The sequence below is a fragment of the Rattus norvegicus genome, chromosome 1 (assembly GCF_036323735.1).
Source record: "Rattus norvegicus strain BN/NHsdMcwi chromosome 1, GRCr8, whole genome shotgun sequence".
Taxonomy (NCBI): Eukaryota; Metazoa; Chordata; class Mammalia; order Rodentia; family Muridae; genus Rattus; species Rattus norvegicus.
In genome coordinates, this window is record NC_086019.1 from 163908798 (window position 1) to 163931378 (window position 22581).

Below are 22581 nucleotides of genomic sequence, written 5' to 3' on the forward strand. Positions count from 1 at the left end.
GGTTGAATTAGGGAAAGGATGGAGGGAGCTAAGGAGGGTGACCCTGTAGGAGAACCAACAGTCTCAATTAACCTGGACCCTTGAGATCTCTCAGACACTGGACCACCAACCAGACACTGAGGTGAGGCCTCCAAACATATACAGCAGAGGACTCCTGGGTCTAGGTTCTAGAGAAGATGCACCTAACCCTCAAGAGACTGGAGGCTTCAGGAAGTTTAGAGGTCGGGTGGAGTGGGTGGGGTGGGTACACCCTTGTGGAAACGGGTATGTGTGGTGGGGGTGGCAGGGTGACGGGGAGGAGGTAAGGTATGTAGAACCCTCAGGGGATGGAGTAGAGGGTGGACCAGGAGGGGAATAAAATCTGGAGTGTAAAAATAAATAAATAAATTAAAAAAAAAAAAGAGCATCTGTAAGATTCGCTGTGCTTGAGCCATGAAAGCTCCCCGCAGGGCATGAGCGCAACCTCGTTTTGCTCTGGAACAGATCAGAAGTGCAAGCCCGGGCAATCACTTGCCTCAGGACACCCAGGTCAGACTAATTGCCTCAACCCAGAAGCTGTGTAACAACTACTTCAGTTTCTTCCGGGGCATTGTCTGTTACTTATGCAGTTAGATGTTTTTGATCAGGGCTGCCATAGGAAAAAGTAATGTTCCCAGTGACCTCACCTCCCGGTGGCACTGTTTTGGGAACAAACTGGATTCTCACGGTTCTCCCAATGGTGGCGGGGTGCCCACTTCGGACAAGGTATTTTTCATACTGAAGAGAAACAAAGATAGCGTCAGCCCTCATTTGTAACTTCCCCAAGCAACTGAAATCTAAAATCTCTTTGTTTCCCTTTTCAGTTTGTAAGGCTGACTTTTGTCTTTGTTAAAGTGGAGCAGAAACATGAAGTTAGGGGCAAAAAACAAAACACCTAAAACAAAACAAAATCAAAAAGGAAAAAAACCCTTTATTTACGTATATATTTATTTCTAGACATTTATTTTTGCAACACAGGCCAAAATGGAAATCCTGAAACCTCCGCCCACCTTACCTCCTTAATATAGATACCTCACTTCTCTCCCATGGCTCCACACACTAGTGTCATCGTCATCCCTGACCCCGGACATCCTTCTTCCTTCCAGACCGGGAGGCAGCTCGCCTCCTCATGCCTGGCCTTCCCAGTGGGCCATCCTGGCTTTGACCTCACAACCACCAGACCCTTGTTCAACATTCAATGGCTTCCGCTCTCAGCACCCTGCCAGATCTCTCTTACCCTGCTTCTCCGCCCTGGAACCCGTGGGAGAGTAATCTAGAAGGGAAGAAGAGGAGAACGTAGCCCCACAGTGTTATTCATGGGTCGACATCATAGCAAACTATAGACTACATGCTAAGACATACTTTGACATAAATTTTATGAAAATTAAAGAGACAGATGATAAATTATATTTTTGTTTCACCATTTAAATCACTACCACTTTGTCTTAGTTTCCATTGTTGGCATGACCAATGGTGACTTGGGGAGGAAAGACTGAATGATTTTAAGTAAGACAGTAGCATGATGTCATGGACTCGCCTTTTCTTTATTTCTTCAGCCAATGCCCCCAACTGTTCACACAGGCTGTTCTCTGTGCCCAGCGTGTTTCTTGGCAGCACCAGTTGGCCTTCTGCCTCCTCAGAGGGACCTTTCTGTGGACATTATCTCAGATCACTCTCTCATTTCCCTTCTATCACCCTTGCATGGTGATTTTCTTCTCTTTTCCTTTCTTTTTTTTGACTGTCAACAAATCGATGAACTTCCTGGCTAACCAAAGAAACAGGGAATGTTTCAGTCATTATTCTTTGAGCATCAACTTCTGTGTCTCGCACAATGAACGTAATACATATTGTCAGGAAGATGGGTGGCAGGATTAAGAGCATCTTCGTGTCAGCGCTTCATGAACTAGGAAGCAGACACGATCTGTAAAATGCTTCCATGTCAAGTGAAAGTCAAACAGCCATTCTTGCATGGTTAGAGGGAAGATTTTTCAGAAATTTGACCAGAGAAGCACAGTGAGAGGTTCTTGCTGTACACAGGGCTATGCGTTATGTAAACTTCGAAACACTTAGGCCAAAGCAGTCTGTGCTCAGAAAATTTTCTTTTAACAAAAAAATGCCTTCTTGGGCTGGAATGCTAGCTCAGTGGTTAAGAGCACATTAGAGACGGCCATGGGGTTTTGGAAGCGCTCTGGCTACACTGTAGAAGTGAAGGAAGTAGGTGAAAGCAAGCTGGAGGGAGTGAGTTGCCATTATGCCAGGCTGTTAAAAGCCAGTGATGGGAAAAAGGGAAATCAAGTGGGGCTTGAGTGGCAGCTCAGTGGCTAAGAGCATGTGCCGTTTTTCCAGAGGACCTGAGTTCTATTCTGAGGACCTACATCAAGTGGCTCACAATGGTCTACAACTCCAGCTTCAGGTGGTCTAAAGCCTATTACTTCTAGGAGATTGTTTCTTAACCTGTGGGCTGCAACACCTTTAGGGTTGAATGACCTAAGACCATCGGAAAACACAGATATTTGAATTATGATTCATGACAGTGGAAATATTACAATTATGAAGTAGCAATGAAAATAACTTTATGCTTGGGGGTCACCACACAAGAGAATCTGTATTAAAGGGTCTCAGCATTAGGAAGCTTTAGAACCACCAATCTAGGAGCATGTGCACTCGGGTGCACATACCTATACACAGATACATACCCATAATTAAGTATAATAAAAATAAATATTTTTTAAAAGATAATGCAATGAGGCCAGATAGTTGGCGCAGTTCCCAGCACCCATATAATGGCTTACAACCATCTGTAACTCTGGTTTCAAGCTGTCCAATATCCTTTCTGACCTCTGCGGGTGTTCATACACTTAATCTAAATTAGTCAAGCAAGTTGAATTAAAAAAAATGACTTGAAGGCTGAGACAAGAAGGGGAGGCTGAGAAGAGGACCCTCTGGGTCCTGTACCTCAAACAGCCATTGGTTTTGAATGATGCCTAGTGTATGATTTGATTGGGAAATGGGCTACTACTACGAACCAGTTTCAGACTATTAGCAAGAAAGAACAAAAGAGGCCTCACAAGATCTGGTGGTTCTATATGATGTCACTGTTCCAGCTTTAGTCCTTGATAGACCCTGAGGATGGTGCCGACTGTACTGAAGACCAGGAGAATTAAGTCCTCAGTCTTACTGCATGCCTCCGGTAGTTGTGCGGGATCAAAGACAATGGTCACACCCCATGGATTAGGGGCGAGGCTCCATTTAGAGGCATGGCAGCCAGCAAGAACACTAGGTCCAACCCATAGGTGACTCTAGGACGTGACAGCAGGACTGTAGGCAGCAGCCAAGAACAATCTGCCTTGTACTGTAGGCTAGGGTCAGGGGGGACATACAAATAGCTCTGTCCTGTTGACGAAGACATGTTTCCTGACCCTTTAGGGCAAAGTTCATGGCTTCCTCTTCTGCATATTGCATTGCTGTTGTCTGCAAATGGGTCTATCTCTGCACAGAGATTGGCAGCTTCTTGAAGACAGGGACAAAAAGCACATTTTCATTATTTTATTTTACCTTGTGGGTTTTTTTTTCTGACATAGAGTTTCATGTAACTAGCCTCAAACTAGTAGGTAGCCCCAATTGACCTTAGTTCCTGATTTCCCAAGTGCTAAGATTATAAATATGAGCCAATATATCAAGAAAAATTGTATTTTGAATCTCTGTCACCTATTGGGATGGTAAAGTGTGGGGTAGGACCATATTTCACACAGCAACTCCATTCCCTTCATACACTCAGCTTCCCATGGTGATCTATTTATACACTTACCCAGCAAACATTTTCTGCCTATCATGTGTGAAACAAGAGGGGTGTGTGTGTGTGTGTGTGTGTGTGTGTGTGTGTGTATTTAAAGATCAATTAGAGAGGGTTAAGGCTATGGACTCTGGCACTTGACCACCTAGGAGGGAACCTTTTCCTTGCTACCTTCTGGTCAATGGTAAGTAAGCAAGCAAGTCAGATTCTAGAACTCCATTTCCTCAGTTGTTCTATAAGGACAATAATAGCATCTACTTTATGGATTATTAAAATACTGCTCACATCAGACTGTCCCCTACTCCATTATCTACAGTGTGTAAAACAGACATTCTTCAGTTTGTCCCTTGCCCTGAGAGACTCCATTTTGATTGTAAAAAGAGGCAGGATGACTCTGCTCTTGTTAGGTATTTAAATAACACCATCTGCCTGGTACCACCCCCAAGCCACAGACAGAATTTACTCCCAAAGGTTAAAAAAAAAAAAGTACCATCCTGTAAACTTATCAAAGCAAATCGGGGCTATTGGAATACATGGCATATTAAAATCGTATCAGGAAATTCAGACCCAAGAATGTATCCGACACTCCAAATAGAGAAAAGGGTGCAACACTTTTGCCTGGACCCCACAAAAAGGAAGGCATCTACCACTGTGATGGCGAACCATCCTCTGTCCACTTGGCATATGGCTTGAAAGACCACAGGCAGAGAATGTCCAACTGTCCTGGGAACGCCCACCTGTCCCAAGAACTGCAGCCTGAGCTTACTCCCCACTGATCGTCTGCTTATCAGTGTCTGCCATCCATCTGGTTGACCTGGTTCTCCGCTTCATCTCTGTGACCTCCGCAGTCTCACACCTTGCCTAACCCTGACCCTGCGGCTTGACCTGACAGCTACCAGTGCCTTCAGCCGGGATCATTAATGCCTTATCTAACCACCCTCAGCGACTGTCTTTGTATCTGACCTCTTTGGGACCTCCTGAACTCCACTATGGGTGTTTTAATCCTTTGTAGCCATTCAGTAACCTACACGTATACATACTTACACATATATTTACTGTGTGATATGTAATTGTGGTCTGAGAGCTGAGATTAGTAGTTAAGATGGAAATAAAAGAAACCGTGTTTGCTTTGGCCAGCTATCAGGGGAAAGTGGGAATACAAAGAGCAGCCAACACAACCAATGTAGCTCAGGGATTTATCGTTATTAAATAAATTCTGACATGTGGAAATGTTGTTGTAAAAATATAAAAAATGAAAAAAAAAAGTATGCCTGTCTTTTACCTCACTTGGTCCGGCACTGAGGTGCCCCAAGGTATCTGCTAGATATCTTGGTGGAAACATCCCAACTCCAAGGCAGCCCAGTGTCTCCTGCTTCCACACACTTTCCTACACTCAAACAGTCACATAAAAGAACACACAGCACAATAACCTTTGGCCCAATTGATAAGATATAATTGCCCACCTAAACATACAAAGCCCAGTATCATCCATCTCTTAAGAACATTCATAACAACCTGTAAAGGTACAGCATGGAATTTTAACGTCACCCGCCATATTGTCCTGCCACGGCTTCTCTCTCTCCCTCTCTCTCCTGTCTCTTCTTCCTTTCCGTTTCAGTCTCTTCCTCTTCCTTCAAACGTCTCTCCCGCCCATCCTTCCTTCTCTTCCTTCTATCCCGTACCTGCCCCTCATTTATATTTTACAAATTCAGTGGGGAGAAGGTTCTGGTGAAGTCACCTGATTCTTGAGTAGTGACTAGGCCGCTGTCCTTGGGGCAGTGGGATTAGCATCAAAATACAGATAACTCCAGGGCAAACCACATGGAAAGACATAACTGTATCCACCTATATTTCTGACATAACATTCTCATGACAGATAGCAAATGCACTGATGATTTTAAAGTTTTTAGAGTGTCCAACACATGACAAATATTATCTAAGTATTGCTATTACTCTAGGGCCACGGGACTGGCAAAGGGCTAATGAGTCCAACCCAGAATAACCTAGGTAGATTAGAGTCAGCAAAGGTTCAGAAAGTGTTAAAGGAAATAGGAGGAGGGCAGGGTGTAGGGAGGGAGTCTCTGGGCTGAGCCTGGTGGGTGTAAATTGGATTCAGCATGCTATGAATAAACACTTTCTACAGCAATGATCGTCTTAGGTCCTGAAAATTTGGGATCATTCAGGAGCTTGGAGGTTGCCATGTCCCTTGGTGAAGGCTCTCAGTTCAATGACATGCACGACAAACTATTTAAGGGGTTGTTCTTTCATTCTGCAAATATCTCCTAAGCTCTATAGGTGTCGGACGCTAGTTAGGGGAGATGAGGACCCGAGAATCACACTGTGCATCACCTACTTCAAAGGAGTGTACACAGTGACTGAGACAGAAAATGACCCCGGTGCTCCGCTTTCCTCTGCTTCACGCCAGGACAAGTATTCGGCAGGAACCGAGTTCATCTTAAACAGGAACCAAATCATTGCAGTTACTTTCCCCACCCTACACGGAATTATTAATAAGATGTAGGTGCTCTGAACAGGGCCTTATGTAACCCCACTTTCCAACATCTCCTCTCCCAGAGCCTGGAGCCATCTAAATGGTTATTTTTTTTTTAAACCACATCCCCACCATTGATGACTCACAGTAACTTCAGTCATCCGCTCTGAAACCCACTATTATATATGTTTGCCTGTTCCAGTCCGTCCACCTTGTTAATTCTTGGCATTGAGCCTCATTCAGGTTGTTATTCGGTTCCTGCTTTTTCCTGCCCCACCCACACCCGGTGTTACTGGAGCCACTAAGAGTCAAAGTCCATCCCAGCACTTAGGAGGCAGAGGCAGGAGGATCTTCTGTGATGGAGGTAGGCGAGGAGCTGCATGGCAGAGGTGCGGGGTCTCAGAGAGTGAGAAAGCCCACAGTGCAGGGACATAGGCTCAGGCTTTAGGCCAATATCTGAAAAGGAAATAAAAAAAAAGAGGGGGAAAAGTTAGTGGACAGCGCAGATCTGAGTTATGTCCCGGGTCAGAGTACTGCACCAGAGACACACAGTGTGGTTAGAAACAGGGAGTGGTTGTTTTTTATTTTTTTTTTCCGGAGCTGGGGACCGAACCCAGGGCCTTGCGCTTTCTAGGCAAGCGCTCTACCACTGAGCTAAATCCCTAACCCCAGGGAGTGGTTATTAAAAAAAAGAAAAACATTCCCAAGAATGAGAGTGAGCTAGTGGGCTAATAAAAGCCTTGGGGACTGAGGGCTCAGGACCCTTTACAGGACTTTGACTTCTACCTCTCCAAATTGTAGTTCTGGGGGCTTTCCTGACACATTCTCTTTTCTATGAAGCTCAGGTCAGGAAGGGTTTCTGGGCCAACTGGTTTCTTTCACAAATTAATCTTGATCTCCAGTCCCTGTCCTTCCCTCAGCTTCTGGATCTGGGTCGCCTGATGACTCACACTGGAATTCACCTCAGAATGGGCCTGCATAAGGGAAGCAACCCCTAAAGGTTAATGGTGCCTTCCCAGGAGTGGCTTGTGTTTGAAACCCATCAATGTAGGATATGCATTTCTGCCCATTTGCTTTAATCTAGAATAATTCTAATGGGCCAGGCTAGACTCAAAGCATTCCTGGGGAATAGCTAAGGAAGGAATCTAATGCAACGGTTTCCCTGCACAACTATAGAGTCTGCCTAATCCTGCTTCTTTCGGGTCTTATATATCTTAAAGTACCTGCTACATCCCACACCGACCCACAATAAACTTCTTTGCACACTAGTCTCCTTTCAGTTTTCTAGAATTCAATATATTATTGAATTCCGTTTTTCTTTAAAACATTATAAAACTTTAATATTAGCTTGTCAGCTGTAACACCTAAGCTCTCAGGGTTGGATCTTCGTTTCTCAAACACTGTGCACTACAGTGACACGGTCCTAGGACTGGGTCTGTAGAACACAGAACATACTAAAGAATGATTATTTTTGGAATGAAAGGAATGTAAGACCAATCCTGCTGGACTCTGCGTCATACAGGTAGGCGGGAACTGGGGCCTCTGTCCCCGCCCCTAGACCGAACAGAAGGCGGGGCCCACGCGCGCCGCCTCCCGCGCAATGTCGCTTCCCGCCGTCCGGCTGCTTTGGCTCGGGAGGGTGCACTACTCTGAGTTGCTGGAGCTGCAGGAGCATTGGCTACGGCAGCTACAGGCCGACCCTCGCCCCCGGACCCTGTCGGGGACCAAAGCGGGCGTGCTCTTGGTCTGCGAGCCAGCGGGGCCAGTGTACACGGGCGGGCTACGCGGCGGCCTGACACCCGAGGAGACTATGCGGCTGAGGGCCCTGGGAGCTGAGGTGCGCGCCACGGGCCGCGGCGGCCTGGCCACTTTCCACGGCCCGGGACAGCTGCTCTGCCACCCGGTGCTTGACCTGCGGCTTCTAGGCCTGCGCCTGCGCACCCACGTGGCGGCGCTGGAGGCGTGCGCTGTGCGTCTGTGCGAGCTCCGGGGCCTGCGGGGCGCCCGCGCGCGGCCGCCGCCCTATACTGGCGTCTGGCTAGGCGAGCGCAAGATCTGCGCTATCGGTGAGCGCGCCGGGGCGGAGCCGGGGCAGGACCAGTCTTGGGAAGCTCTGACCTGGAAGTGCCACTGACCTCACTCATGGAGCTGAGACTGAAGAGTCCCCTAGTTCCGCACTCATGAATAGAGAAACACTAGGCATGAATTGCCAGGTTACTTCCTGTGACTCACAACGGGGGGACGTGGCGCGGGGGCGAGGGGGCAGGATGCCAAAATTTAAAACTTCCAATGGAAACGCAATTCCTGTGCTAAACGAATCTTTAAAATAAGGGCAGCCGATGTGTAACCACAACCACTACCGCCATTGACCCAGTTTGTGTTCCATCCAGGTTCCCAGAGATATGGCCCAGCTCTACTTTTCAGCACTAGAGGGATCCTGTGGTCCCAAAGAAGGGAAGTGTAGCTATCTATGCTAAGACATTTTGGCTTGCCTTGCAGGAGTCCGCTGTGGAAGACACATCACATCCCACGGCCTGGCTCTGAATTGTTCTACCGACCTCACGTGGTTTGAGCACATCGTGCCTTGTGGACTGGTTGGGACTGGAGTCACTTCACTGAGTGAGGCACTTCAGAGACTCGTCACTGTGGATGAAGTAATGCCATCTTTCCTTGTGGCCTTCAAGGAGACTTTCAAGTGCACGTTAATCTCAGAGGACAGGCCCAGCTGAAGGACATTCATTCACCTTAGCCTGGGATGACGGTTCTGCAATGGAAAGCTTCTAGTCCGAGTCCCTAGAACTACTCTTTGATTTTTCTGACCATGACTGAGGACAGATCCTGAGCTATTGCTGCCGTATCTCTCCCCACCTACCTCAGGGGTCGTTATGGAAACACTATGAGAAGTCACATGCTACGTAAAGCATCCCTGTGACCTGTTAACGGAGACACTCCAGTGTTATTATAAACTGCCATTTCCTAATTACTTGCTACTTTTTCAGTGCTGTATCTAACAGCAATTTTGGTTGTTAGGTCTTTGAGTTGCGTGGGAACCAAATCTCTGTGAAGAGATAAAGTTACTTTGTTCTCAAAAAAAAAAAAAAAAAAAAAACAACCTGGATCTTCCTTCAATAAAGGGGAAAGCCTCTTCAAAAAATATATATTTTTTTGCCTTTCTGGGTTGAATGCCTCAAATTTGATAATTTTACCTGTTTTTGCTTAAGGTCAACAGAGATGGGTTAAAGGCTTTGTAAAGACAAGAGTATACCCTCATTGAGTACAAAGGCTATAGAGGAAAGGTTTCCCTAAATGGGATCCCTGGTTCTGCATGAAGGTCAAGTCTGCTAAGAAGAAGAAACTTTTGTGATTCGAGACAGCCAAGGAACACATTAGCTCAATTCTTATGGATCAGGAATTTGGAAGAAATGTACCTAGGTTGGTTGGAGTCTTACCAGAGCTTCCATTTAAAGGTGTCGGTTGTCATTAGGAGGCTTAGCTGTTGCTGGGAGGTCAATGTCCAAAATGGATGGATCACTCCATTGTGCTTGCTTGCTTGCTTCTAGTTGTCAATGAGAAGCCTCAGTTCTTTACCATGCACACTCTTCTGTAAGGCGGCAGTGATATTAGAAGGGCTATAGGAGCTCTCATGTCTTTTATGAGCTAGCTGTGGAAGTCACACATTCCTTTCTGTAGTCTCCCAGATGAGCCTCATTCAGAGCAAAAGGAATATCCCATTCACTGCAAGAGATGGAGTTTTTAGGAGCCATCTTGGTTTTGTCCTCCTAGCTTATGAAAGGTAGAGCTTTGGCTGAGGCTCTGGTCCACACTTGGAGCTGTGGAAGTAAGTTATTTCCCTCTCTGGGCTTCAGTGCTGTTCACACTGTATTTCCCAGGAGCCTCATAAAAAGGCTTTAATGGTTAGTTTTAATACATTCACCTCGATTCATTTTTAAAAAAAGCTTTTGGAAGCAGTATAACATTAATATTTTATACTTTTACTGTCTTCAACAATTCGGTGCGTGCTCTATACTTTCAAGAAGCCTCACTTGACTACCCACCCCCTATTTAAGTATGTGCCTGAAACCAGGCCCGCCTTCATTAACTTGATTTGTAACATTGGTCTCATGTAGCCCAGACTGACCTAGAACTTGCTATGTAGCCAAGGATGGCCTTGAACTCCTGATCCTGTCTGAAAGAGCGCCCACCTGTACTATGCTGGGTCGATGAGAATTGCTACATGGTGACTGATTGAGTTGATCTTCCTGAGCCACACTTTCCAAAACGAAGTGTCTAGGCAAGAGGGGTGTCACATAGCTTAATGACAGGGAACACACTGAGAATAATATTGGCACAGACCCCGTGCTCAGGAACTGCTCTCATCACGATTGTTATATTCTGTTCTCCATTGATTTTTTTTGGGGGGGGGTGGGAAGGGTTAGCTTCTCTGTGTAGCTCTAATTGTCCTTGAACTCACTCTGTAGACCAAGCTGGCTGCCTCGAACTCAGATTCACCTGCCTCTGCTTCCTAGTGCCAACTTAAAAGTTATGTGCCACCACTGCCCTGCTTCCATTGGTTTTCTTAAGGGAGCTCTCCCCAGGTCCTGTAACTTCCCCTTGTGGCAGTAGGGTCTTTAAGAATAGAGCTGTGACTCTCTTGTTTCCTTCATATCTCTGGCAAACAGCTTCTGAGCCTGGCACACAGGAGACCAGTCATAAATACTGAGTAGAACTGAACTGTTTAAAAAGTCTCCCATAATGGTCTGGGGGATAGCTCAGTTGACAAAGTGCTTGTTGTGGAAGTGTGAGGGTCTGAGTTTGAATCCCAGAACCCACATAAAATCTGGCAGGCACACAGTTATGCTGGATAGTTGTATGTCAACACAAGCTAGAGTCATGTGAAAGGAAAGTGCTGGAGATGAGAAAATGCCTCAAGACCAGGCTGCAGGCAAGCCTGTAGGGCATTTTCTTAATTAATGATGATTGGGGGAGGACCCAGCTCATTTTTGGTGTTGCCCTCTGTGGGCTGGTGGTCCTGGGGTCTGTAAGAAAGCCACAGGGAGCAAACCAGTAAGAAGCACCCTCCATGACCTCCGCATCAGCCCCTGCTTCCAGGTTCCTGCCCTGTTTGAGTTCCTGTGCTGACTCCTTCAGTGATGACCTACAGTGTAGAAGTGTAAGCCAAATAAACTTCCCTCCACAGCTTCTTGGGGTCATGGTGTTTCATTGCAGCAATAGAAATCCTAAGTAAGACAAGAAGTACACATCTGTAACTACATCAGTTCCTGTGGTAATATGAGATGCAGAAATAGGAGAGACACCAGAAACCTGCAGGGTCAACTGGCCTGGCTAATGCAGTAATGACAGCAAAAGATGTAAAATGGACAGTGTTGTCCTCTGACCTCCACACACATACCACGGCACATGAATGCTAACACACACACACACACACACACACACACACACACACACACACACACTAATGCATGCACTCATGCTTACAGACATAAGCTTACATGTACAGTCTCCCATGCTGCCCACCTGTGCACCAGCTCTAGCTCTTATGTGACCCTTTTAGGCACATGTTGGGGTACAGGAGTCACCCCATACAAACATCAATCTCGGTCAGACAGGGATAGTTTATTAGACACACACCTTCACAGTAATTGATAAGCACATAGCTCATAGGTTATAGGAACATGCAGGAAGTGCTGCCTGGTGGTCAGCACTGACTCAAGCCACTTTAGACATGACGGTTTATTTTGACCTTTAATTTGATGGGTCCTACGTAAAGCTTTGGGAATGGATTAACAGACCTTAGAACATACAGAACCTAACAGAGAACAAACTCTGAGTCAAGTTATTTTTCTATGTCAATGACTGGCAGGCATATTACAGCAACAACAGGAAATAGCTGGCAGGCATGGAACAAGATGGCTACAGCTATGCTGGGAGAGCGGGTAGGCCTCAACAGAACATGTGTCCCTTTAGGGTGCATGCTAATAGCTAAGACTATACCTTTGATGTGGACAGACCTACATAGAGCACAAGCAAATGTATTCCCTGTTCTGGACTTGAGTAGCACACATTGGCACTGCCATTCATAGGTTACTGCTGATCCGCAGGTGTACTCTCTCTGGCTAATAGGATTTGTGCATGTATGTGGGTATATAAACATATTAATGACTAGCATTAAGAAACGGGCCTTTTAATTGATAATTGGAAGCTGAGAAGCAAACACAGTTTAAATTACATTCTCCTTATCTCCAAGACTACCCTTCCCTTCTCAACCAGCCCATATGCTGACATCCACTTCCTAACTCCCAGAGGTGTTTGAGTTTGTGAAGCCTAGTCTAGCTAATGCAGTGTTCTGAGATGCAGCAGAGTATAAACCTCAAGACCATGGCATTGGTTCTGTGCTGCAGCCACGGAGGAGCCTTTTAAGAAGGGACCAGGATACCCACAGATATACAACGAATCACTCAGCATCACTAGCAATCAGTGAAACCCAAAGCAACACTACAGTGAGACACTCCCTTTCATCTGATTCAGCAATCTCACTATTATTATATTAGTTACCTTACTGTTGCTGTGATTAGAGAGAGGAGTTTAAACTAGAGAGGAGTTTATTTGGGCTTATGTTTCCAGAGCGGATAAGAGTCCATCATGGTAGGAAGCAGGGCCATAGCAGCTTGGCATGGCAGCAGGAGCACAAAGCTGAGAGTTACCTCTCAACACAAACAGGAAACCCAGATCAAACTGGAAATGGCTTAAGGCTTTTAGTCTTAAAGCCTGTCCCTAAAGACTAACTTCCTGTCTCAAGGCCCATCTTCTAAACCTCCCCTCATACTCCCACCAACCAGGGACTAAATGTTTAAATGCCACAGCCTATGGGTGACTTTTCCGATTCAGATCATCACGTCTATGTCTGCAATATAAACGAGATGTGTATGCCCACCGAGGTATGTTCACTCCTGTTCACACCAGCGCCAGTCACAACAGCCAGGTGTGACCACCGTGAGGGTAGAAGTGCCCATCAGCTGATGAATGGATGAAGAAAAGGAGATACACCTGCAGAGGAATACTATTCAGCCTTAGCAAGGGAGTGAAGCTGGAGGACAGCCACAAGTGGAAAAGCTCAGAATCAGAAAAACAAATGCTGTATGGTCTCATATTTGCGTCTTAGTTGTGTCTCTATCGCTGTAATAAAACACCATGACCGAGGCAACTTGTAAACCGAAGAGTTTATTTGGGGCTCGTGGTTCCAGAGGAGTAAGGGTCTGCTACCATTATGGGGGACTGTTGCAGCAAGCACCAGATGTGGCAGCGAGAACAGCCGAGTGCTCACATCTCGAACTGAAAACAGGAAGCAGAGAAAATCAAAGTGGCCCAAGTCTTTAAGTTCTCAAAATCTGCCCCAAGGACTTACTTCCTTGAGGAAGACCGTACCCCTTCAAGGCCACACCCCTCCAACAAGGCCACACCTCCTAAGCCTGCTGGAACAGCCACCAACAGGGAACAAAGTATCCAAAAGCCTGAGACAATAGGAAACCGTTCAAACCACCATCAGGCGAAATCTTAAAGTCAAACTCATAGAGATTGAGACTAAAACAATGGTTACCAGAAGCAGGGGAAGATGGCAGAAGGGAGGGTGAGGCCAGGCTCCAGGAACAGGAAGAGCAGTTTCGGGCGCTCTGTTATTGTATTAATGTAGTGTGTTTTGCTAGGAGAGAAGATTTTGGATGTTTTCACAACGGAGAAATGCTATTTAAGAGAATTAATGTTTATCGCATATGTGTGTGTGTGTGTGTGTGTGTGTGTGTGTGTGTGTGTGTGTGTGTTGTGGTACCTTCTAAAGAGGTACAATTTTATTTTAGTCAAATACAAAGCTTATTTTACACACATACGTATGCATGTATGTATGTAAGTATGTATGTATGTATATAACATATACTTTTAGTTCCAGCACTAGGGAGGCAGAGGTAGTCAGAACCCTGTGAGTTCAAGGTCAACCTGGCCTACATAGTAAGACTTTGTCTCAATAAATAAATAAAACTTTAAAAAAAAAAAAAAGAAGAAGAAAGAGGGCCATGACTTACTTTTCCTTGGTCCCCAGCTCAGAGCCTGCTACAGAACAGATTGCAGGAAGTGTATGTTGCTCACCGGTATCTTTTGCTCCCTGCCCACTGGACACAGGACAGGAATGTACTTCCAGACACCCTTGTAGTTGGGCAGGTAATTTGTTCTGGTAAATAAATTATGAATAGGGGTGGCATCTCTCTTCTCAGCTGAACACTGAGAAGGTGGTGCTAGACTTCAGGCACCATCAACAATAAAGAGAATGGTTCCTTCCTGAGAGACTCAGTGAGCAGACCCTCATCTGAGGCTGAGTACAGATAGCGCTCTAATCGGGTATCAATTACTACAGTGGCACACACATTTAATCCCAGCACTGGGGCGGCAGAGGCAGGCAGACCTCTGATTCCAAGGCCAGCCTGCTCTACGGAGTGAGTTCCAGACTAACCATGGCTTCATAGTGAGATCCTGTCACAAAACAAAAAGAGTGGTTATTGGAAAAGGTTCTGGAATCTTAACAGTGCGGTCATGCACATGGGGCTCTGGAATAGGACCAGAGTAGGACACGAAGCGTTTGTGAATGAAAATTCCTGGAAAGAGGCTGTGTCCACAAAGGCAGAACAACTGGTTAAAGTTAAATGATGCAGAGACTGCTATAGGTCCAGAACCTAATGATGGTTTGTTGTGTTGGAGCAAGTCATTCCTTGCTCACCTCTGTGTTGGACCTAACACCCTATCACCTGCAGATAAAGCCAGACCTAAGATCCTGACAGATAGCTATTAACCTGACAAAACCCCATTCCCCACCAACCATCCAGCATGAATGCTATCAGATGGCATCTGAGGCCTAGAGCTGAGACTCCCCAGCCTGGCTCTAGCCTACCTCTCTGCTGTCTCTGATTTATGGCTTTCTTTATCCTGTTACTATAAAAGCTTCATGCAGCTACTTGCCTGCTGCAACATGGAATTCCAGGTGACCAGGCCACGGCCACTCATGTTTGACTCTAGAATAAACTATCTCTTATCCCCTTGAGATGAGAGAATTGACACCCATAGGGAACCCTGCTAACCTGTTCTCTGTATTCTTTGCCACTTGTCCCATCCACAGAGAAGGATTATGTGAGGTTGGAGACAACAGGTGTACAGGTAAATGGGTGCCAGACTCCAGGAGATATCACTGGGACAGAAGGCACTGGATGAGACCCAGGTTTGGAGAGGAAAATGCTAAGTTAAGTTTTTGAGGGATCAAGTTTGAGACAGTCCTGGCAGATGGATGTGGAGAAAGCTCAGAGACAGCTGGATCTGGTGCGTGGTTGCGACCTGTGGTAGTTTAAGTCTGTGGGGCCTAGGAGAGGGGAAGGTTGTTATATATGAGGCACGGGCTGAGGAGAAGTAGGCCAAGGAGACTAACAGGCAAGCGGCATGGAACTGGCACTGGGCATAGAAAGAGACGACACTTCTTCCATTTGTCCCAAAGCCTGTCAAGATAGGACTATTTTATGGGTGGAAAACATAAAGGTAGGATGGGGCAAAGAGGTGCCTCAGCAGTTAAGAGCACTTTTTCCTCCTGGAGAGAACCTAGGTTCAGTTCCCAGAACCTATATGGTGGGTCACAACCAGCATTGACTCTAGTTCAGGGGATCCGACACCTTTGTCTGAACTCCTTGGACCCTGCATGAATGTGCACAGGAATGCATGCACAAAATACTTAAACACGTAAAGGAAAGTAAATAGCCCTTTAATAAACAGCTGTGAGGGGCTAAGTGATTTGAGTGAGATCATTTGAGTGAGTAGGTTAGGGGCCAGGAGCTGGTCTCTGAATGGTGTGGGGCTGGTGTCCGGAAGGAGAGGGACCTCCAACAGCAGGAGGGAGGAGTCAGGGCGGACGGACGTGGAACAGAAGAGTGGATGGTGGCATCATGTCAGGCCACTCCGCAGATTCCCAGCTCCATCCTGCCTGGACAGAGCTCGCCTCCGGTTTCCCACTAGGGATCTTCCTCCAGGAAGGAAGCTGAGCAAGAGGAAGATATCTAGCACCCTGGCTTCCCTCTGGAGAAAGCCCCCTCTTGTTTGTTCAGAGGCTTTTCCTCGTGCGTAAACAGATTGTTCAGGGTCTGGTGGGCCAATGCGGACGGTACGGACGTGACTGGCTGCCGTTAACAGTCCAGGATCTTGTTCCTTTGGTGAGGATGGCCAGGAAACCAGACAGAACCTGCTCTGGGAACAGGACCAGGTGTATCTTGCTGCATTCGAAAAGTCTCTTTTAAACAAGGCTTACTATCAGTGTTTCACATTGTTATGTGTTCTTTATAATTTATATGGGGCAGAGAGATGGCTCAGCACATAAGAGCACTTTTTGCTCTTGTAGAGAACCTAGATTCAGTTCCCAGCACCTATACGGTGGGTCACAACCTTCCTTAACTCCAGTTCAGGAGATCTAACACCTATGTGTTGGAGATAGATAGATAGATAGATAGATAGATAGATAGATAGATAGATAGATAGATAGAGATAATATAGATATAGATAGATATAGATAGATATGGATATATAGATATATAGATATATATATTTGTTGAGAAGATCTCAGTATGTAGTCCAGGCTCGTCTTAAACTCAATGCAATTCTTCTGTCCTAGCCCCTCAAGTACAGGGATTGTTAATGTATACAACCATGCTTGGCATTATTTTTTTTTCTTTTTTCTTTTTTTTGGAGCTGGGGACCGAACCCAGGGCCTTGCACTTGCTAGGCAAGCACTCTACCACTGAGCTAAATCCCCAACCCTGGCATTATATTTTTGAATGATTTAATTTTGTCTTAGTGAAAACTATTAGCTTTTGGTTTGTCCAAGTTTCCTATGCAGTTGTAGGTGACCTTTAACTCCTGCCTTTGCCTTCCAAGTGCTTGGATTATGGGAGTCCACCTCCAGGCCTGGCCTTCATCAGCTTTTTAGTGATGCACATACACATAATAAAAATTGATGGGTTCAGCATGCTGAATGGGGGTCTTGTTCCAGGCCTTCACCCCTTTAGGCTCAGCCCTCTTCCCTGGGAGCTCACAGGGAGTGCTTCCTGCTTGTCTTGCTTACATGTCTTAGAGAGCCTTGTGCACGTGTCAGTGTATGTGTGTATGTATGTGGAGGTGGATGGACATATGTGCTTGTGGGCGCTCTTTCCCACCTAGTAGCACACCATGTGCTAGTCTTCTGCTTCACCTGTTGCTTCAGGTCAGGACATGAGGAACAATTTGTTCTTCTAAAGGACCATTCGGTATTCCATTGAATGACTTGCTGTGCCACTGTTTAGCTAGTTCCTAGTGGAGACACGAAGGTCATTAGTGATCTTTAAAATAAATTCCTTTGTTTTAAAAACTCGGCTGTAGGGCCAGGGTATCACTCAGTCGGTAGAGAGCTTGCCTGGCATGCATGCAGCTCTAAGTTCGATACTCACCACTGCAGAAAACCAAGTTTGGTTGGGTGTGTTTGTAATCCCGGCCTTCAAGAGGTGGAGGCAGGAGGATCAGAAGGTCAAGATCATCCTCCAGTATGCACCAAGTTCAAGGTTATTCTGGGCTATGTGAGACCCTGGCTCAAAAGAACAACCAAGAGACATTAGACCAGTGGTTCTCAACCTTCCTACTGCTGGCAGCCTTTAATACAGTTCTTCATGTTGTGGCAATCCCCAACCATAAAATTGTTTTTGTTGCTATTTCATAACTGTAATTTTGCTACTCGTATGAATCATAAGGTAAATATCTAATATACAGGATATCTGATATGCAACCTCCGTGAAAGGGTCATTCAACCCCCAAAAGGGTCAATGCCCATAGGTCGAGAATCACTGCACTAAAGAGCCATATTGTTTAATATTTCAAATTCCCTTAACCATGAACTTTTCTATATGAGAGACTGACTCTGGTGGCTTGTTTGCTTGTTTGTTTGAGCAGTCTTACCGCATAGCTCTGCTCGCCTCGGCCTGAGTGCTGAGATAAAAGGTTGAGCTGCTACGCTCTGCTTTCTGGTTCTGTTTTGTATCTTTATTGCCTAGCACATTGGAGGAACTGGTGACTTGATGGCTTCTGTGATGGCTTCACATCTGTCCTTTTGCTGATGCACAGCACTATTCCGTCTGTGAAGTGGGCTTCCCAGCCTTACTCACATCCCTCCAGATGCAGGCAGCGCACTTCCTGTGGGAGCCGGGCCCTGGCCCATTGCTCTTGGCACTGGGATTGAGTCTAGGACTTTATTGTGGTGAGCACTCAACCACGAAACTCCACCCAGCCCTGCCTTCGCCTTTCATTTTGCATTGCTGGTTTTGAGACAGGGTCTCTTGTAGCTCAGGCCTTGAATTAATCCTCTTGCCTCCATGTCCCGGTGTTGGATTACAGACCAACACTTTTATGTCTGGCTTCCCACTCTCTCCTCTTTTTTGGCTTCTCACTAAGTTTCTCGTGTTGGCTTTCAACTCATTTTGTAGCTCATTCTGAGTGACTAGGACTAAGGCCCGGCTCCTTATTGCATTGTCTGGCTGTTAGAAAGTTTGTCTTTGGAGCTGGAAAGATGACTCCGAGGTTAAGAGCGATTACTGCTCCCTCACAGGACCCAGGTCTGGCTCCCAGCACCCAAATCATGGTTCTTCTATATCACCTATAACTCTAGTTCCAGGGGTTCTGATCCCCTTTTCTGGCTCTAGGGGCTCCTGAGTGTGCACGGCGCACATGTACACAAGCAGGCTCACACACATATGCATACATTTTTATTACTGTGGTTGTTTTGAGACAGAGTCACAGTATGTAGCCTTGGATGAGTTGGAACTTGCTACGTAGACCAGGCTAGACACCTATCCACAAAATTGGCCTGCCTCTGTCTCCCCATTACCGGGATTAAAGTTTGGAACCACTGTGTCCAGACAAACACATACATTTCAAAAGCAATCAATCTTATTAAAAGATAAGTTTATCATAAACTGAACTCTGTTACCAACATTGTCACAATTGTGCCCTTCTGCAGCATCATCTAGAAGCCTTCCCTGGGCACCTTCATGCCTGCCTGTGGCCCTGAGCACACTGAGTCATAGTTCCTAATTTGTGTGTCAACACCATCCAGACTGCGAGCGCTGCTGTCGGGGTGGTAGCTGTGCACCCGTGGCTTCCTCATCCCCAGCCCAGGCCTTCCACAGAGGAGATGCCCAGAAACAGTCTGCAGAATCAGCAAGTGGATTCTCAGAAGTGTTCTCTTCAAAAAAGACTTCTGGTTCTTCTGTTTTCTTTATTGTTTATTTATTTACTTACTTACTTACTTTTCTTTTTTCCTTTGGTTCTTCCATTTTCATGTAAGATGGATTTTAGACCCCTTATCAGGTTTCTATTGGCCAACGTGTACTTAATCCGTATTGCCTGCAATGGCTTAATCCGTATTGCCTGCAATTGAGGATACCGTGACTTGCACCGTCTGGTATAGTCTCAGCTTCTCCTGTACGCTGAGGATACAGAGATGGTCAGTTCCAGCCCTTTGTCAGAGTCACAACTTTGTAGCAGAGACACATCTGTAAACTAACCGAGCAGTCAGTTGTTAAGTGGACTGCACCCCACATGGCCAGACACTGCCAGAATGTAGATGAAGTGATGATCTACAAAGGGAGGAGGCGAGAAAAGCCTCAAGGTGAAAGCTAATGGACTCAGAATCTGTGTCATAAACAGGAAACAAACGCTCTGCTCGCACCAGCTCCAATCCAGGGGCCTATTCTAAACCCTGTGTGTTGTAATCTCTGCATCAAGAGGCAGGAGCATTGCTACAAGTTTGCCTTGTCTACAAAGTGAGTTTCAGACCAGCCAGGTTTAAATAGTGAGGTTATGATTAAGTATGACAGAACTCACCTTTAATATCAGCCTTCAGGCAGCAGAGGCAGGTAGATCTGAGTTCAAGGCCAGCTTAACTGACTTTGCAAATTGGGACCCCGTCTCAAAAGAGAGAGAGAAGAAGAGAAGGAAGGAGCGGAAAAGGGAAGGAAGGAAAGAAAGGAAATGAGCGAGCCTCTGCCTTAAATAACAAAATGAAGTCTGAGCTAGGCGTCAGGCATAATCATCAGGGCCTTGGATAATGGCATCCGGACGGGACCTTCCTTCTGCTGTTAGCTCTGCTTACCTTGAACCAGTCTTCTTTCAGCCCTGCTAAGGCCACACCTCATATAACCTTACGCTGAACCCGCACTCCATATTACTGCCCCCGCCGTTTCCTAATGCATCTCCTTATATACGACCACTTGTGATCAGGTTCTTGCCTGACAGTCTTTTTCAGGAGGACCCAGATTCACTTCTGACACATTTGTCTGGTGGGAAAACCCGAGTCAGGACCAGAGCTTTGGATTTTAGTTGCCTCGTGTGGGTTTTACAAATACTGAAAAATTCTAAGGCACTGCCCCTCCTCCCAGAAGCTGCAGATCTGGTGGGAAAACCCATAATAATTCCTCTATAATTATGCTGGCTAGTTTTATGTCAATTTGACACAAACTAGAGTCATCTCACAGTAGGGATCTTCAGCTGAGAAGATGTGTCTATAAGTTCAGGCTGTAGGCAAGCCTGTCCCTGTTCTTAATTGGTGATTAATGAGGGATGGCCCAGCCCATTGTGGTTGGTGCCATGCCTAGGCTCGTGGTCCTGGGTTCTATAAGAAAGCAGGCCAGGCAAGCCACGAGGCGCAATCCAATAAGCAGCACCCATCCATCATCTCTGCATCAGCTCCTGCCTCCAGGTTCCTGTCCTGTTTGAGCTCCTGTCCTGACTTCTTTCAGTGATGAACAGTGACGTGGACACAAGCCGAATAAATCCTCTCTTCCCCAAGTCGCTTTGGTCAAGGTGTTCCATCGCAGCAATGATAACCCCAAGACAGAAGACTTTGGGGTGCTTTGCCAGCCACACCTTTGTTTGCTTCTTAGAACCCCATGAGATTTGCAGGACCAAGATCCCTGTTTGGCAGGTAATGATCCTGAAGCGTAAAGTAAATTAGCCCAGGGCCCAGAGTCAAAGATGTCTTCAGCTGGCCCTTCCCTCCACTGTACTTAAGTCTTCGCTGTCTACACGGCTTCTAGACTAGGAAGAATTAGGAGAGTCTGCACTTCTGTGTTGGATGGTGCTCCAGTAAAGACACACATTCGTTGCTTGTCTTCCAAATATCTTGATGACTCTTGAAGTGGGTGGTTTGAAGCACCTAATAAAACAAACAGTGCACTTATGATCCAGGGTCCCCAAGACCACCACCCTCAGACTGGAGAATACCCCTTTCTCTACCCTCTCCCCTCTCCCTTCCACCCCACTCTGCCCCGCCCCCAGCTAGGGCATATTTCTCATCAGTTTGGAGGCTTGAGAAGCCAGAGGAAAAATTCCCATATCAGGGAGTAATGTCCCCAGGAATAGGGATTTTAATCAGGGTGACATTGGAGGAATGGGAAAATAGATGGGAATGGCGCTTGGAGAGGTAGAGGAGGACATCTGGTTTAGTGCAGGAGACCTTCCTGGGAGGAAACATGCCAAGGCAGCGAGACTAGCACAGCCAGAGGCTCGAGGGATGGAGAGAACACATGCTACATTTGAAGGTGAGGTTGTTGTAGTCTACTTTCTGGGGCGATTCAACCCTCCTCCCCATGCTTTAGTTCTCTTACTCCCCTCTACTGCATCCTATAGCCCCTAGACCTAGACCCAGGGCTGGAAGTGAACAGGAGAGGAGCCACTCATCCTGGCTGTTGTCACTGCCTGTGCTAGGTCCTTCTGTCTGTCTTTCCATGTGCCAACATTCTCTGCACAGGCCTCACTGCTCTGCAGTTTGCATCTGGGCTGAGCCAACAGGAGGCAGAGGAAGAGGACCAATGGTAGGAGGGTCAAGAGAAACCAGTATTTATTCCAGCATGGTTGGTTGTAGCCTTTAGCAAATGTCATGGCTTTAGCCTGGATGTCTTCCCCACCTCTGTCTCTCCCCATCCCTGATCTCTCATTCTCCTGCTGGTTTCTCTTTCTGCCCCTGCTAAAGTTCTTCCACCCTGCTCCCAGTGGGTTTGATAAGCATTTGTCATACTTTCTTCAAACTGTCCAGTGTCAGGGTGCCACCTGTTTTCTGCTGGGACCCTGTGTGACACATGGCCCTAATCCATAGTCAGAGAATGGACAGAGCCCCCATGGAATGCTGGGCAAATGTCAAGAGCTGTTGTCATTCAGATCA

The 22581-nt window shown here is 46.4% G+C and overlaps 1 protein-coding gene and 1 long non-coding RNA gene across 2 annotated transcripts in view; one reads left to right on the plus strand and one right to left on the minus strand.

The window, feature by feature from the left end:
• The first annotated feature begins 7897 nt into the window (after positions 1–7897).
• Positions 7898–10225, plus strand: Lipt2 (lipoyl(octanoyl) transferase 2). The gene is made up of 2 exons (NM_001108917.1): positions 7898–8368; positions 8802–10225. The coding sequence occupies exons 1-2, from the start codon at positions 7903–7905 to the stop codon at positions 9029–9031; spliced, it is 696 nt and encodes a 231-aa protein (NP_001102387.1). The 5' UTR covers positions 7898–7902; the 3' UTR covers positions 9032–10225.
• An 8888-nt stretch (positions 10226–19113) lies between these two features.
• Positions 19114–22581, minus strand: part of LOC100912071 (uncharacterized) — a 55592-nt gene continuing 52124 nt past the window's right edge. Inside the window, exon 3 of the long non-coding RNA NR_131097.1 lies at positions 19114–21576. This is a non-coding gene — a long non-coding RNA (uncharacterized LOC100912071). The remainder of the gene's footprint in view (positions 21577–22581) is intronic.